The 17,678-nt window shown below is 39.2% G+C and overlaps 1 protein-coding gene across 18 annotated transcripts in view; it reads left to right on the plus strand.

The window, feature by feature from the left end:
- The window catches only part of TPK1 (thiamin pyrophosphokinase 1), a 322,063-nt gene that overhangs the window by 144,220 nt on the left and 160,165 nt on the right, over nt 1-17,678 (plus strand). For 16 of the 18 annotated variants that reach the window (XM_035552546.2, XM_050709121.1, XM_035552547.2 and 13 more), the window contains one exon: nt 14,347-14,419. In XM_035552546.2, the coding sequence (XP_035408439.1) occupies nt 14,347-14,419 (73 nt within the window). Of the gene's footprint in view, nt 1-5,549; nt 5,632-14,346; nt 14,420-17,678 lie in introns of those variants that run through there. The other 2 variants (XM_050709116.1, XM_035552554.2) reach the window with 2 other exon arrangements.

A 17,678-nucleotide genomic window follows, 5' to 3' on the forward strand; every position in this document is an offset into this window, starting at 1 on the left:
AAGGTGTTCTGTCATAATTAAATAGTAATGACTGAGAGGCCAGGAATATTTGGTGTATAATGCAGTACTACAAGACAAAGCCAAAATCACATGCAAATTTATTATTTTATTTCATATTCTATTATAAAATACCCTTGGGTGTCAGTGTAATTTTTGTTCTCCAACTTGCATATGACAGAAGGGGGATTAAGTGGTCAGCACTGCCATGCATATATGTGATCATAATACATCTCAGGAGCGGTTCTGAGCAGGCTGATAGCATTCCTGAAGAGGACTTTTCATCAGGAGGGTGATGCCTTCATGATTCTGCAGAAATCACATTTTTAGTCAGTCGAACAGTCTTTCCTTGCTGCTTTCACACAGGAAAAGCTGCCGCAATATTTCACTTCTTTCAGTAGCACCAACAGAAATACAGTCGTGTTCATGACCCTGTTTAAGAGCTCATCAGAATTTCTCTTTTCATTCTTGTGCTTCTGGGGTTTAATATTTCAGCATGTTCAAGTGTATTAGGCAGGATCTTGGCACAGGTCCACAGACAAGTTGTCAGTCCAAATGTAGATTTTTTTTCCCCCAACCAGCATTGTAAATCAGCTGATTCTGATGTTCACACTCTATTATCTGTGAAGTGAATGATTTTAGTGGCCAAATGTGTTATAATAATGTAGAACAGCATGGTTTACCAGTAAGTTGTAGTTTTAATTTCTTACTTCTGTGCTCTAAAAGTAATTTTCATTATGTTAGGTTTTTTCTTTCATAGTACATCAACATCTGAAAGCTGCATTTGTAAACTGTTTTGCCCAACTTGTGGAAAGAAAGGTATGGATAAAACTGCTCATACCTAATAATGCCTGAACTCTATAAAGAATAAATGTGAATCTCAGAACCTGAATTTTGTAAAATCTTATAACACTTCAGAATCTTTCCACGTTACTTCTACCCTTCCATTTATCATCATCAGTCAGGAGAGCAGCTGAAAAGAAATGACTGTTTGATTGCTCAGCCCAGCCTCCAAAAAAAGGTGCATTGTCTTGTTGCTGCAGCATGACCCTTTTTGGGACTTAGACCCATCTGTCATCCCACGTCTCTGAGAGGAGTTTGTGTTCACCAACTGCCTCTGCATCATGGACCTAGGTAAGGGAGGTGGTGTTTTAGGAAATTAGGTAGCTGTATTGCCAAAAACAAGGGTGATGGGATCCCCCAAAATTGCTGCTGTGTGAACCACACCAGCCATCGCTAACTTAGCGAGAGAGCAGGTATGCCTCACCTCCTAAGCTCACAGAGCTGAATTTGAAGGTGGGAGTGGTCCAAAAATCTCTGTGCATTTTCATCAGCATGTAATTACAAACTCCTGTTTATTACTGGCTGACTGGCCGTAGCTGACTGGTGCCAACTTATTTGGCATCTGAGTTTATGCAGGTATTTAGCAGCTGAGGATTTAGTTGGCGTTTTTGCTTACAATGAAATGTAGTTCTCCATTAATCTTCAGGAGGACTTTCATTTTTTCTCAGAGGACAACTGAAAAAGTAACTTCAGTGAGAGTTCTTCTCTCATTCCAGTTAAATAGGGGTCTCTTTTCTCATTATCAGGCAGATTGGACTATTCCTCCCAACTGTACACACTTTTCGAAAACTTACAAGCCTGTGAATTAGTGATCTGCTGGTGTTAAAATGTGTGGAAAAAAAAACACATGGTAGTGAATTTTCCATAGCAATGGTCCACACTGCAATCCTGAACCTCTCTCTTCTTAGAGAGGATAGCTTTTTCTGAGAGCCCACCATTGCTTTTGCATTATTTATGGGTATGATCTGTGTCCTTAAGATCTATTTCTGATTCTGTAAGAAAAGTTAATTGGTGTTTTGAAATTTAATAAAAATTTACATGGCAGTGGTTATGATGATAATATAACTTAGTAAGATAGCAGTTAGGGGTTTTATAAGTATTTTTTTAATCATAATAGTGAAGTTGATGTGTGAGATATTGTTATAATTCTTATAATAAATAGGCATCAACAGTACCAGAGGTACATTAAAAGTTTTTTCAGCTACTCTGTTTCATAGAAAATTGCTTGTACAGACCCCAAGATGAGGGCTCTTTGGATGACATGCTTTTTATCCAGAAAGTGGTATTTTCTGTCTGAGGGTGTTTTTAACCCACATAGACAAAAAAGGAGGAGGGCTGGAGAGGGGGAGAATTGGGAACAGATAGTGTGTGCAAATGTTTCTGTGATTGCCATTTATAAATGAGCACTAAATCTATACCTTTACCCGCCTGGCTTTGATATCTGTCAGGTGTTTAGATATCTAAACACTGCCGTGTGTGCTCTAAATTCTACATTGGGAAGTAAACACTGTGGATACACACTGGAGAGATGGCTCAGGTTCTCTTGAAGTCATCCCTCCACGACAAATTTCCATGCTTTTTATGAAACACTAGTGATGACAGCCAGCTCTCCCCTTTCTAAGCTACGTACAACTAGAGTTTGGTGGAGGAGTCCCAGCCACAGTCTGGACATTAAGACTTAATAGCAACAGCAGTGCATATATGTGTGGGACCCAGTAAGAATTTCAGCACATAAGTGCAGATTCTTGCTGCTTGTTAGTGATTTCTGTAGTTAAGTCTCTGCAGTGATGGGTGACTTCTAATATGAGCTGCAGAAAATATTATTTGCAAAACTGGACTTCTTGCACAAATTTGCTGCCTTGATGCATTTGCTGTTCTTTCTCAGTAGTTAGGATCATTAAGTATGTACCAGATGTAAAAATCTGGGCAGACTCCTGTGATTGTTACACAACCAACTGTAAGTTGTGCTTAGGATCAGCATTTCTTTGGTAAAATTAGTCTAATAAGCTGCAGGTAAAATATCAGTAGGTCAAATGAGCACAACATAGCCTAGGTGGGTATGCAGGTTTGCAATACATCTGAAAAGAAACATCCTGCTTCTTAGTCTTCATATGTAACAGCTGGGGGCTAAATTATGAAATAATTGATATAAACTAGATCCTCAGCTACTGGAGGTTAGCTTATCTCTGAACTGTTGGGGAATTACTCCAGCATTAAGCAGTAGCTGAGGACAAGAAAAGATGATACCTTCTGAGTGTCTGTGTGATAGCCACTGCTTTTGGTGTGTAAAGGGAGCACCTAGAAATGAGAAGGACTTCAGGGTCTAGCATGATGCTTTGGCCAGTGCTAAATTCTTTTTTTTTTTTTTCTCCTAATGGTCTTTTCCCACCCTTGCACTGGATTCCATGACTGTGCAATTGCTCTCGCATCTTTTCAGATCAGCTGTCCAGAGGGCTGCAGTTAGCACCCTTTTGGTGGTGATGGCTAGCTTCTAAAAAGACCTTCTCTTTGGGGAGCATTTGGAAGCTCTCCTGACTGCAAGGAGGAGTGATCTGATTGCAGCAAAGCAAACGTCATGGTGAATGGAGTTAAATCCAGTTGGAGGCCGGTCACTAGTGGAGTCCCCCAGGGCTCAGTACTAGGGCCAGTTCTCTTCATTGATGATCTGGATGAGGGGATCGAGTGCACCCTCAGTAAGCTTGCAGATGACACCAAGTTAGGTGCGTGTGTCGATCTGCTTAAGGGTAGGAAGGCTCTGCAGGAGGATCTGGATGGGCTGGACCGATGGGCTGAGGCCAACTGTATGAGGTTCAACAAGGCCAAGTGCCGGGTCCTGCACCTGGGGCGCAACAACCCCAAGCAGCGCTACAGGCTGGGAGATGAGTGGTTGGAAAGCTGCCTGGCAGAGAAAGACCTGGGAGTATTGGCTGACAGTTGGCTGAATATGAGCCAGCAGTGTGCTCAGGTGGCCAAGAAGGCCAACAGCATCCTGGCTTGTATAAGAAGCAGTGTGGCCAGCAGGTCTAGGGAGGTGATTGTCCCCCTGTACTCGGCTCTGGTGAGGCCGCACCTCGAGTACTGTGTTCAGTTTTGGGCCCCTCGCTACAAGAAGGACATGGAGGTGCTCGAGCGAGTCCAGAGAAGGGCAACGAAGCTGATGAGGGGTCTGGAGAACAAGTCTTACGAGGAGCGGCTGAGGGAGCTGGGATTGTTCAGCCTGGAGAAGAGGAGCTCAGGGGTGACCTTATCGCGCTCTACAGGTATCTTAAAGGAGGCTGTAGCGAGGTGGGGGTTGGTCTATTCTCCCACGTGCCTGGTGACAGGACGAGGGGGAACGGGCTAAAGTTGCGCCAGGGGAGGTTTAGGTTGGATATCAGGAAGAACTTGTTTACTGAAAGGGTTGTTAGGCATTGGAATGGGCTGCCCAGGGAAGTGGTTCAGTCACCGTCCCTGGAGGTCTTTAAAAGACGTTTAGTTGTTGAGCTTAGTGGTTTAGTGGAGGACTTGTGTTAAGTCAGAGGTTGGACTGGGTGATCTTGGAGGTCTCTTCCAACCTAGATGATTCTGTGTGATTCTGTGAAAAGGAAGACATTAACAGCAAGGTTAGGGTGTTTTTTTTTTACACTTGGTAGTCATAGTCATTGGGAAAGCAGACAGCCAGCAGAGTGATCAGAGTGGCACTACCACAGGTTGAGTTTATTAGGTTTTGTTACATGGAGGTTTGTTCACTAAGGAACAGAAAGAAATAAAAAATTAGATCCAGAAAGTCATTGTCAACTGGACATCCTTGTGCAGAGCATACGTATGGACTTGGTTATTTTAAAGGTTTAAGCATTTTACAGAAGAAAACAGGAAGAGATAGATGACATTTCCTTAGATGAACATATATTATCAATCCCCCAGTCTTTATTCCGTTAGGAAAAATGAAAACACAAATAAAAACCTTGTTACAAAAAAAACATTCCAACCAACCATATTGGTTTGTGATCAAAAGGTAGATTTATTTGTAAAAAAGAGTTGCAGTTTTATTTTGTTCCTTAATTTCATCCATATGTCAGGTAACTATAAAAGGTTTTTATTCTTTTTTATTCTAACTTAATTAGAGTTTTATCGGAGTCATTTAAATTATCGCTACGCTCACCAAAATGATTATTTGAAGTAGTTGTAATCTTAACTTGAGAGAGAGAACTGCTTGTCTGTATTCAGAACTGTAAACCTGCTGATTGTGCCAACTAAAATACCCATTCTGGTACTTTAACCCTGTAGTCAGTGGCACTGTGAGGGGGGTAAGAAAAGGGTGAAAGTGTGTTGGTTTCTTCTACCACCTGCAGAAGCCTTACCCAGTTGGGGTGCTCCAGCCCACAGAAGACAGGGTCACAGATGTATTAAACACTTTTTCACCAGTTCCTTCAGACATCTTGATGCCAACCTTTTACCTTTGCAATTAGAACTAACCTTAAAAGAATTTCGTTTAAACTTTTTGGTATGTTGTTGTCTAAATCACAAGTTCTATAATGAACTACAATCACACATCGTGTAGCTAAACTGTGTAGAAATGGGGGACTGTTCACTTGAGTTAGTCTAATGAAAACAAGGATGGTTACTAAGCAAAGGTTACTGAGCTTCGGTTATAGTCCAACTCTCATCTTGTATGCTCATTTATCTTCTGCTCTCTCTCTCTAATTAATGCTTTTGTGCTGGCTGGGCAGGAGGTGCAGTTACCTTTTGAAATGCTGATGCTTCAGTGGAACATCACGGTTCTCCGCCACCTCCAGACAAGCTGCAGCAGAGGTCAGCAGTGAAAGGTTTAACAAAACTTTTGCCTCCCAGTGACTTACCAAATTTCAGCCCTACAGAGATGACAGACTTCAAACAGCTGTGTGCAGTTACGTGTGTTTTGTCTGTTGCTTGCTGTGTGATTTCACATTCTCTACAAAGATAAAGCAGTTCCTCTGTCTTGTTCCTCTGTGTAGCCCAAGTGTTTTCAGGATCCTCAGTGTGTTGTTTCTTTGTAAAATATTGTGTGGCTTATCAATGTAAGGGCTCAAAACCCAAAGAAGTCATATTATTGTATTTGAGGTACTCCAACACATCCACACACATACACACACAGAGTCTAGAGTTTGTTCAATGGTTGCTTTACAGAAAAATAAGAGTTCAGAGCAGAAGATACTTTCATTAACCATATGGGAGTCAACTTTGCCTATCAGTAGTTATGTTGTCTTCAGATGCTCTTTCTGGGTTACTCTGTTAAGACTTCATGTCTTCTGAGTAGGTGTTTCTAAATAATCTTTTGTGTGGCAATTTACTTTTTATGGCTGGTTCTTCATATACGTAATTTTCAAGATGTCTCTTTTCTGGCCACAAAACAAAAAATTAACCTACAAAAGAATTTGTACATGGAAACCAGAAAGTAAAATGCAGGCCTGAACAGGAGAAGCATAATTAAGACATTTAAAAACCTACAGGCTTTTCCTGAAGGGTCAGCATTTGTGCCCGCTTGGAACAGGTTGCTCAGTAAGGGTATAAATCTCTTCTCATTATGCTAGTGAGTCATTGTGTAGAAAGGGCTCTAGAGGGTTTCTGCTGCAACTTTACTTGCAGTTTCAAGCCTTGAAGAAGCAAAACAACTCAACCTCTCCTGCATAGGTGGTCTTCCCTGTTTTTGGAAGTACTTAAACAGATGCTAAATTCATAGCAGGTACTTCAGGTACTCAGGTGAGAGTAAATAAATTATGGAAGCAAAGAAATCCCAGTGAACATCTTTTGTGTGTAACTTTTTATTGTGTTTGACTTTTAACCATTCTTAGCAGTGTGAATGGATGCTTAGATTTAATATAGTAGTTGTCAAAACTGACTTAAAATTGTATAACGAGTTTTCAAGCCACAGTAGGGATTATTAGCAAATACCTAGTTAGAGAGAAAAATATAACATGCCCATTTCTAGCTCATCTGGGAACGAAGAGAAATTATTTATTCTGTCTTGGAGTTTCTTCTTACCTTGGAGCATCAAAATCCAACTTCTGTGGCACTCCTTGAAGATTCCCAGATCTGACTCCAGCTCCCAGTGCTGCCTTTTTGAGACTGGTATCTAAATCTCAGTTTGTGTAGCTTGTGACTTTCAATGTAAATTTACCACATCTTAGATACAATCCTATCCCTTTCATTCTTCACATACTGTCTAAAATGTTAATGAGCAATTCACCTTTCTCTAATGTAGTGGCTTGTTTTCCTCAAATTTTCGGGCAAATTATGACATCTGTTTCTTTCTCATCTTTATTTGACTCTGAGGTGCTGGTGGCAATGTTGCATTCGTGCATGCTTTATTTTGAGCAATGTATGAGTCTATAAGTAATAAAAAGGAAGTATTTTAGCAGCAGTCCTTGTCCTGTGTGCAGTATTCCTTTTTTTTCCAAAATACTTGTATGTACCTGAATGCAGGAGGGTGTCCAGCACCGTGATGAACAAGTGAGCATTTCTTAAATATTGGAGCATCCTTTTATTTTATACTGTATTGATTGCAACTGGAGAACAGTTTCAAATATTGGCAATTAAGAATAAAAATGCAACAGTTGTAGCTATCATTAATACTCTTCTCTGTCACTAAGGGAAAAGTTTTGAAGCAGGGCATTAGCTGCATGATTTTTGTTAATGATAATGGGAGCTCATTGGCCGTCCCCTGCAGAAATGTTCCCCTGATGTGTGCTTTGCATAGCAGTTAGAGCTGAGGGTAATAAGTTCTGCAATTTATTTCAGGTATTTTTTATTATTTGCAAGGTGACACTGCATACCAAGCAAGCATAAATGAATTCATTATTGCCCTTGTATCTTCACACATTTTTTTTATCTTTTTCTTTAAATCACAGCATTTGCAAATAAAACAATACTTTTATGCTCTGTAACACTAAGCTTTTTGATAAAGTAAGGGGAAAAGAAGCTCTTCTCCAAGGTTTCCAGGTATTAACAAGTACTTTTAACCATGAAGCTTCTTGATTGTAGCCCCTACACTTGGTAATAATCTATGCAAAGAATTCTGGCAGGGTCACTCAAATCTGGTATTTTTATATGTCCTTTCATGTGCATATACTCGCATTCTTTGTTGATCTTGGGTCTGTAGCATAGTTTTCTCTGCTGTTCTTATTTTTTGTGCTAAATCTGTTGTCTAGATTTATTGTAGTGTACAAAATGTTGTTTGGGAATTACTTTTCTGTGTAAGCAATTGCATAATGAACATTAGGGATTACTAAGATCTTGAAGAAGGGATGGGCTTTGCAGGCTTGTTTGTTGTTTTCTTGTTTGTTTTGTTTTGTTTCTGAATTCATACAGCAACTAGCATAACACCATTGTCAGTTGCACCCTGATACAAAAGTTATACAGTGATAAGGGGGACTTCTGGATTAAAATAGCAGTGATGTGAACCGTGGAGTCAGGAAAAGTAGGCTAGCTGACTTCAGGGTGGGTCTTAACTGGGAAGCAGAGGGTGGAGCTAGGAACTGTGCTTCAGCTGTTTTTTTACTAGGTTAGGGAATCCTGCCTGTGATGAGTTTGAGGTGAACCAAAACACAATGTTTTTCATGACCAGTTTGAAATTCATTAATTCTGTTGCTACTCAATTGTTTGGCTTTTAAGCTTCAGGTGTGAAGCTTACTTGCCATAACCTTGCAGGTAATACCAAGAAGACATTTATAGATTTAATATCCATTAACTCTGAATATATCTTGCAGTCTGACATTTCTCCTTTCCCCAAGAACATCCCTCCATACAGTTAGACGGGGCATGTGAGTGTGCTGCTTTGAGACAAAATGTAAATGACATCAACTTGTGCTGTGGCTGTCTCTGGGAGTTAAAAAGAGACTTTGATTTTCACAGCAGTTAGCGGGATTCTTCTGACAGATTTAAACAGACTTAGCACCCTTCTGACCAGAGCGACCCTCATCCTTCCAGTCAAAAACTGACAGTCAGGAGGGCAAACTGTGCATCTTACCAGTCAGAAAACTAGTTTTGAGGGCATTCATTTTGTTGCTGTTGTTAAAATGGTTTAAATATTTATCCTGAAGAAATGCTAAGGTGCCTTCTGTATTACCTTCTGTATTCCCAACTACAAGATGCTTACGAAAGTCAAGGCTGACTTTAGTGACTTTTTTCATGGTAAATCGGAATCATGGCATCTTCACTGCGTTTTTCTGCCTGGAAGTAGCTTGTGTGTGTCTATTATTCCAGGGTAAAAGGCAGTGATTTTTAAAATTTATTTTTAGTGGTGTAAAAAAAATATGGGGAACCCACTCTGTGCCCTTGAGTGATACAGCTGGGGCACATACAGCTTGTCTGGGTGGGATTGTTTTCTGTGCTGTAACTGAAGAAAGCAAAGGGTACCACAGATAACTGCCTTTAAATGTTCATGTCTCTGATGTTAACATTTGTTTAAAAAAGGTTAATTGCAGACAATTATGTGCTAAAGGAGCTACATCACAAGAAAAGTCAATAGTACTAGGAAACTGTAACTTTGAATTAATGATAGAACTGAACAGAGATGCCAGAGCAATTTATTTAAGGAGTCAGTGCAGTTTTTTATTATAAAGTAACTGCTGAAGTGTGGCATGTTATATTTTTTTTCTTTTGTAACTATATAAAAAGACATATTTACCACTTCACACTGAATTCTTAAAGTGAATAAAGAAGCAAGTCTTCAGATGTTTAAAATTTAACATGATGTTCATTACTGTTGAATATTTGAAAATAACTCTGCTTATTGAATTAAGCTGTGTCAAGTATATGGTTTTCTTGAAGGCAAAAGGCATGGTTGTGCTTACTTAGCATGAGAACCTCAGAGTTTAAATAGCTTCTATTCATTTCATAATCTGTATCTATGGATAGAGTTGATCACTGTTTTATGGTAGTGGTGACTAAAATTTCATTGGTGTATTATCGTAGATGTGCTACTTTTTTTTTTCCTTGCTCTGCAGCCCAGCATCCTGGGAGTTCATAAAACTGTTCACTCAACTTTCAGCCTTTGTCCAGTTTAGATAAATGTCCTAGTTGGGGTCTGTCTCAAAACTTATGGTCTTTTTTTTTTCCTTTTTCTCTTTTATTGTAAGCTAGTTGAACCTTTACAGGTTTCATACTGAAAATTTGCTTACTTTTTTTGTTTGTATGTTCCTTTTATAAATGTAACATGACCACTGTGCTATGGAAGTGCCTTCAGGTCCTGAGCTGAAAGCAATCCTGGCCCTTGTACCTCCAAACTCATTTTAGATAGATATTGTATGTCTCAAAAATGGTCTGGAACAAAAAAATAAAAACAAATAAAAAGGAAAAAGAACAGTAAGTGAAGAGAAACAAAACTCAATTTGGCCCAAGACTTTTGAGGTATTTTTGTTGCTCAGTACCTGGTGTTATGCTTCTTGATAGCTCTAGAAAAAGCGTAGTGGACTAGGAGGATTTCACAGGAATGTTACAGTTTGAGTCCCAGTGGGATTATAGAGTTGACTTGATTCTGATAAATGTCAGTGTAGAGCACCAGAGAATTAAGCCAGGTGAGCTAATCATGACCTAATATGAAGAGTGTTAATTAATAGCTAATAAGACTCATAAAACATGGTTATAAAATGCAGTAGACTGCATCACTGGGATTGTTTAGAAACTAAAATTTCAAACTGAACTTTGGAAAGGAATCAAAGACATCTTTTGCCATCTTGGGCAAAAAAAGATAACCTCCTGTATTAAAGGATATGTGTCATGTATGTCACTGAGAGAAGTGGTCATCTTATATACAGTTGTGATACAGAATAAGAATTGTTCATGAATTTGAGGTTAGAGGGTAGGAAAGCATAAGTTAGACTGATAAAATACCTGCTTTTAATCCAGACTTTAAAAAAAAAAAAGGCTGCTGTTATAGATTTTATGGAGAGACCTTTCTGGTTACTTTTTTCTGTCAAAATTTCTTCTGCTCACATGGTGGTAAGCTTGATAATGGGATTCTCCAGAGCTTGTTCTCCTGGATTGTTCTGCACTCTGGAGTGAATACAAAACTATACCAAAAGCAAACAAGTGAAAACCATTTATTACAAAATATTCTTACGTTCCTTTAGTATGGTTTGTTGTTGTTGTTTTCTTTTTCAATATATATCTCAAGTACTTTCCCTCTCTGTTTAATCAGCTAGCGCTGACCGTCTCTGAGGCTAGTTAGTCTAGGACAGCTCGGCACATAAAGACTTAAGTCCTGTCATTAGCAGACTTCAGTCTGTTAATTGCAAAAGAAAATAGCTTTGACTAAATTCTGCTCTCCTGAATCAGACACCTTGTTCCACAAAACTTGAAAGGACTAAGTCAAAAACAGCTTTTGACTCTCAGCTGAATGTTGGCTTGCTTTTATTGGTTTGCATAGTCGGTGAGGTACAAAGACCTACAGTCATCCTCTGAAGGTAAAGCTGATATGTTTTTGAGGCAAATGGTGCAAACTGAGATTTACTCATGATGGATATTTTTTTCTGAAGCAAGAGTTTCTTTCTAGATTTTCTTTGTTTCTGTTGTTACTCAAAGGGAAGGGAAGAGAAAAATGCTGTTCTAGAAAAAGGCAATGTTTGATGAGGTGAGGCCTCTATTTCCCAGCCAGGATTCTTTATTCTCTGTTAGTCATTTCTGGTTCTGTGATGGCTACAAGCAAAATACTTACAGAGAGTGTTTTGAAATGGGACATAGAGCATCCTGGCAGGGGTTACACCCAGTGCAACCAGGAACGCTGTCAGAGTACATGAGAGACTTGATAGAGGTTCTTGTTGCTTTTCCTTGTAAAAATTTATGTAGAATTTCATCTATCTTTTGTCATGGAAGTGGTTTTAGTTTGGATGAGAGCAAAAGCTGTGCAGAAGCACTTGATTTAGAGAAGGTATATTTTTCAGCTAATTCTGCTCCCAGTTGTTCCTCTTGAAGCGCTCGGGAGAAATGATTACTCGAAAGCACTGCAGTCTGTAGTTACTGTAGAGAAAAAATTACAAAGACACTTTTGGATTTATGCACGGCATTTCAGTAAGATGAACAGTCTTAACACATCAGCTTTTTCATCAGAGTGAATGTGTCATATCCAGTTGGCTTTTCATGGCAGCTTGCTGTTGTTCTTAATTGCCAACTTGCTGGGCTGCATCCAGGGCTCACATCCGGGGCTCACTTCCAGGGGCACCACAGTAATGCCTAGAGTGACTTTACTTTGTTTAAAACGGGAGTAAACTAAAGGAAAATAACAAATTGAAAAGGATTAGCTGTAGTTTTTTAGGCACAGTGCAACCAGTAAATAGGTCATTGGCAAACTTGTAGGATGGTAAACTGACAGCAATTTTAAATTTTAATTTTACAAACATGGAATTTTTGTCTGTATGTTGAGGTGTTCAGTCTTACAATGAAGGAACAAACCTAATTTTCTGTTTAGTTTTTGCTGGTTTCAAACTACCCTGACTTGGGCATATAAAACAGAGCACTGAAGTATTTGCATGTCTTTAGATTGCTTTCTGTGCCCTCAGTAAAACGTGATACAGAAGGGACTGCCCTCCCCCGCCCCGAGTGTGGTAACATCACTTTGGGTGACATTATTTTTGGAACATATCCTTTTATAACAGCCATAATAATAGCAGAGGGCAGTGAATTTGAAATGCAATAGCTGCCCATAAACTAAATCACAACAACCATGCTTACCAGCTTTTGCTGAAGCAGCTTTCAGTTTTCAGAGGAAATGGTAGCCAGGTACACTGCCTCTCTTTCGAAATCTTTGAATGGAGCCAGAACACAGGAACTTTGTAAGTTTTCCTTTGGGGAGTTTGTAGACTCTGCAGTATTTGTTTAAAATCGTGTGTTAAAAGATGTCCCAGTATGCCTTGCCTAATACCTTGTAACTCAGCTTGAGCCATAAGCTAATTTGCTAATGAACTCTCATGCCCATCATAAAGTATAGTAGCCATGGAGGAAAGGAGCTATGTGTTTCATTTGTTAAAAAACACTGGAGTCACAGCTTTAATTTCAAAACTCAGTTGAGCCTCAGCTATTGAAACACCTGTCTTCATAGCTGCTGCTTGAAACTACAAGAATTGGGCGAAATGGAAAGCTCTATTTTGGGGTATCGATGTTCTTTTCCTCAGAGTATTCTTAAATTGTTCTTTCTGTAGTGCAGTTGAAGTTTCATTTCACATTTTATAAGAATTTCTGCAGTAAATATTTCTAAGCATTCTACAATTAAAAAAAAAAAGGCAAACAAGTTGAGATAAATATCACAACATTGCATTTTCTATGTTATTTGCAGCAATATTACTTTACAAATGATAGTTGGGATTTTAAATCAATTTCATATATATTTTTTACATCCAAGGTATAACTTAAAAATCCCTGAGCATTTGGTTTCCGTGTTCTGGGGAGAGGATTTCTAATAAGAGAAGAAAAGAACAGAAATGGTTGGCATCAGTAATGACTGAAATACAAATCTTTGGAACAAATGTGGGTACCTTGTTGAATCAGTCATCTAATGTATTAGCAATCCTGTGTTCTTTTTAGCATAGGAATAAAAGAAGGAAAGAAAGGAAGAAAATGAACATCATTCATAGTGTATTGGAGCATATCACAGTGGCAAAACAGACTAATCCTACTTTACTTATTCATCAGATTTTTAATGCAGTAAATCACCAGGAGAATAAGAACCGCATTGAATACATTTCCTTGTGACAAGTGATTAGCAAACTTCAAAAACTTTGTATAGGTAGAAAAATACACCACATTCTCGCATGCTAAATTGAACAAGCTAGTTACAGTACTTTGACAGCCCATAAAAGCTCTTAATGTTTATCGTGTTCTGAAACTGAAGGTGACCAATTTAGGGCCTTTGTGAAAGACATAGGTTTTTGCAACAGAAGACCCCTGTATACCATCTTTCATGGTTCTGCAGTCTCATTTGAGCCATTATTATTATTTGCCTGTGACTTCAGACTGCAATATTTGGAATTGCTGCCTGAAACCAGATACGCTGCATTGAATTCAACTTGTTCAGTGATTTTTAATAAATAAATAAATAGGAGGAAGGAAAGGAAAAAGGGGAGAAGTTCCTCATTTGTGACCTCTCAGCTGTTCAGAAGCTATCATTATCATCTGACAAATGATACCTGCCAAGGCACATGTACAGCACAAAGATAATCTTTTTCAAATAGTTTGCTGTGTGATATGCTTGAAAGATATTTGAGGGGACAAGTTCTCTTTTTAGAAACATGCAGATACAAGTCTTGCCTTACTGACCTGGGGAGCTGTATAAACGTTGTAAGGATGTGTAGCTCCCTCAGCAAAGAAGGGACAGTTTTAGTTTGCCTGTTACCTTACTTTGTGTCAACTTGTGTTTTAACATGCTTTTAACTGTCTCCTGTTCCTCTGAGAGATTAATGCTTGTACCCTTTAGCACTCTTGAGGAAAAAAAAAAAAAAAAGTAAAAAAAAAAGTAGTAAATTGGACTAATTTTTCATTTTGTTGCTTACCTTTCAGCTTCTTGCCTGATTACATCAGTGGTGATTTTGATTCCATTCAGCCTGAAGTCAAGGAGTACTACAAGGCCAAGGTAAATTAATATCCCTTTGATGTGTTTGTGTGTTAGACCGTTGTAAAATCCAACCCATTACTGCCCCCATTGGTTATTAGGTGTTTTTAGCTCCCCTTGGTTTCTTTGAGGCTTCAGGTGTAAGGCATCTTACAGGCTCAGATGTGGTGTTCTGCCTGGCACTGTAGCAATGCTTGAAGTAAATATGTGATACTGCCTGATTCCTGAGTAAGATGTGGTTTCATAGCACCGTCTCAAGAAATAGAATGTACGTTGCTGTAGATTATAGTAACAAGAAACGATGATAAATCTTCCTGAAAAATCTGAGACTTCTTTTGCTCTGTGAGATACAGAACAATGAAGATTAACCTCCCAAGATTCACGTATGGCTAGCACCCAGAAAAACTCCCAAGAGCGTTTCTCTCTGTGATTTTTGCATGATACGGCTTTACCTTTTTAGCAGGAAACTGCAGATGGAAACATCTGTCTCTTTCATCACCCACCAAAGCATTGAATTATGCCCTGACTACTAGTGCGCTTTACTAGTGGAGTGCCCTCCTTAATGGATTTTTTTGACAAATTCCTGTGTCCATTAATTTATTCTTAATGTAGTCAACACATTTCCAATGAGCAACATAAATGTAAACTCATGTTTCTTAGGTCTTAAGGCTCAGTGTTGGCTACATTCCTATCATATTTAAGAGTTCTTTTTTTAGCTTACTGTTCGGCATTTGACAGTTCACCTGCCTGCCTGTATAGGCTTTTGTGCTGAGCACTGTGCTTTACCCTCATGCCTTGGACAGCAGGTTTCTGCAAATTCAGAGTTTGCCTCAGTGTGTCAGCTTACATTTGCAGCAGGCTGCACTTGCAAGAGCAGTAAGTATTTGATCCTCAGGAGCTAGTAGACTTCAAGGTCTGTGATAGGTCTACTGGTGATTCAACATGCAAGGCTCTAATTTGCCTAAAATCTCCCCTGGTGGACTTATGATCAAATAGAAAAAAAAAATGGTTTCACACTGTGAGGGGAGGGCTGTAGGAGTGTGTGGGACTTGATTCCAGTACCCCAGGGAGCACCATATTTTTTCCTATATTCTGCCTCATTTGTTAGAAGGCAGAAGTATATGATGGCAGTCCACCTTGGGAGAACAGCACAAGAAGAATGCAAAGGAATCCTTGGGCTACAGCTTGTGAAGTGAAAATAAAAAAGCTTCAGATTAATGCTGTTCATTGCAGAGTGGAAATTCATGATCTGTGAATAAATGGGGAAATTGCAAAATGCACTGCTCTGTTTGTCACAGACTGGTATTAAAGCTTATATCAACTGCATGTTGGCGAGTAGGTTAAAGCTACCAAAGAATGCAGGTTAAGGTTTGCTCAACAGATAGAGTGGGAGAGAGGGGAGATGAAAGTGGTATGAGAGAGAAGAATGCAGTCAGATATTGAAAGGGATAAGCTAAACTAAACTGGTATTACACTTTTTCACAGGGTCTCCTTTTCCGGATATTACATCCCACCTGTCAGCTCCATTGTAGTTGAGTCTTGATGTGCAGTTTGCATTTTGTCTATGAACACATAGTGACCTATTCTGATTCATACAGGGTTTATATACCCATGTTAAGTGCTGTGCTGATAAGAAGCAGCATTTCATCAGGATTGTAAAGATACAATGAGGAGTATAATCTAGCCCGCAGAAGCCTGACCTGAGATCCTTGTGTGTGACTGAGGAAGAAGCAGTATGACTTTTGGATTTTAAGTTTGGTTGTACATGTTAGGAAAATACATATATTTTTGTGTATACATATATACTTTTTTTTTTTGCATTTTTAAACTAAACTTCCAGAGTCAGGAAACTAGAATAGTAAATTGAGGTGGATGCTTAAAGTGATCTTAGCAAAGAATATAACGAAATGTAGAATTAGGAGAGATGGAGAGATGGTTTTGTGTTTTGTTTGGTTTGGTGTTTTTTTGTTTTGTTTTTTGTTTTCTTGTAAAGTATCTTGTCCAGTAAAAGCAGGTTTGGTAGTCCAGGCAATTTCCAAAGTTCGGTTGTGTTGGTGACCCAGGAATAGGTGAGGTCTGCTTAAAACAGGCAGTGACAGAACTTTGCATGATTAGCTCAGCATAATGTCATTCATTCCAGAGAAGTACATCATGATGTGAGCTAGGGTTTCCTTCTGTGCTGTCCTTCCTCCCTTACTGAAGCACTACCCTGACTCATATGCAGATTTCACCAAGAGACGGGGCAAGATGATGCCATTAGTTAGTATAACTATGTTGTTTCAAGCATTCTTTTATCAATTGTTCATGATTATGAATGGGAAAATGGGAGAAGTGTTGTAGCAAAGCTTAGACTTTGACTTAGACTTAGACTTTTAGACATATGATGTGGCAGTTTTCAGTGGTCAACTGGATGAGAATCCACGGAAATCCTGCCTGTCAACCAGCTGATCAGCATTTCCCAGTACAAAATAAAGCCCTGTCTCGTGCTAGCTTTTGATATTCATGCTCCATGGCTTCAGCATTAGAATGTTTCTACAGTATTCCCTTTCCACAGGATTGCTTCCAAATACCCCTTCTCAAATTGAAAGCCAGAACCATTCTTAGCACACAGAATTACCTGAAAGTACACACATTCATCACAAAATATCACTCTGGTTTCATTTGCCCACATTGTTACCAACAATTTCACGAGCCAGGCGTTTATGAAGTTAAGCATGTTACTTCTGGACAATAAAATATTTATTTTTCTCTTGAAATGTGTGTCCAGGTAAGCTTCTTCAAGTAGTTAGGTCTTCACCAAATAACAAGAATAATCTATTGGCACTGCTAATGCTTCTGCTCCCGTTTTCTGCTCCCAGCCACCTTTCCTGTTCCGCCAGGCAGCAGGCTGTCCTGCCTGTTCTTGATACGCCTGTCTTGAGTTTTCGCTGTCAAATGCACCTGTCTTGAGCTGCTGACAGACCAGGGTTATTAACGACTTGCACGGTAGCTAGAGCTTTGGCTTCATCAAAATTCATGCTGTGTATGCAGAGTATTTTATACGGTGACATAGATTTTCATCTCTTTGTGCCCCTGTTTTTTTTTGCATATATACCTAACATAACTTATATTCAAATGTTACACAAAGGAAAAGGGTGGGAAGTAGGGCGCACAGGGAAGGGAATACTCCTTTGCACATGTATAACTGAGCGATTCATTATGGCCAGTACAAATGAGCTTAGAGAGAGAGGGAGGAGCTCTCACGCTTGGAGCAGTTCATGGAGGGTATGCATGGAGGGAA

This window comes from Cygnus atratus, chromosome 2 (assembly GCF_013377495.2).
Source record: "Cygnus atratus isolate AKBS03 ecotype Queensland, Australia chromosome 2, CAtr_DNAZoo_HiC_assembly, whole genome shotgun sequence".
Taxonomy (NCBI): domain Eukaryota; kingdom Metazoa; phylum Chordata; class Aves; order Anseriformes; family Anatidae; genus Cygnus; species Cygnus atratus.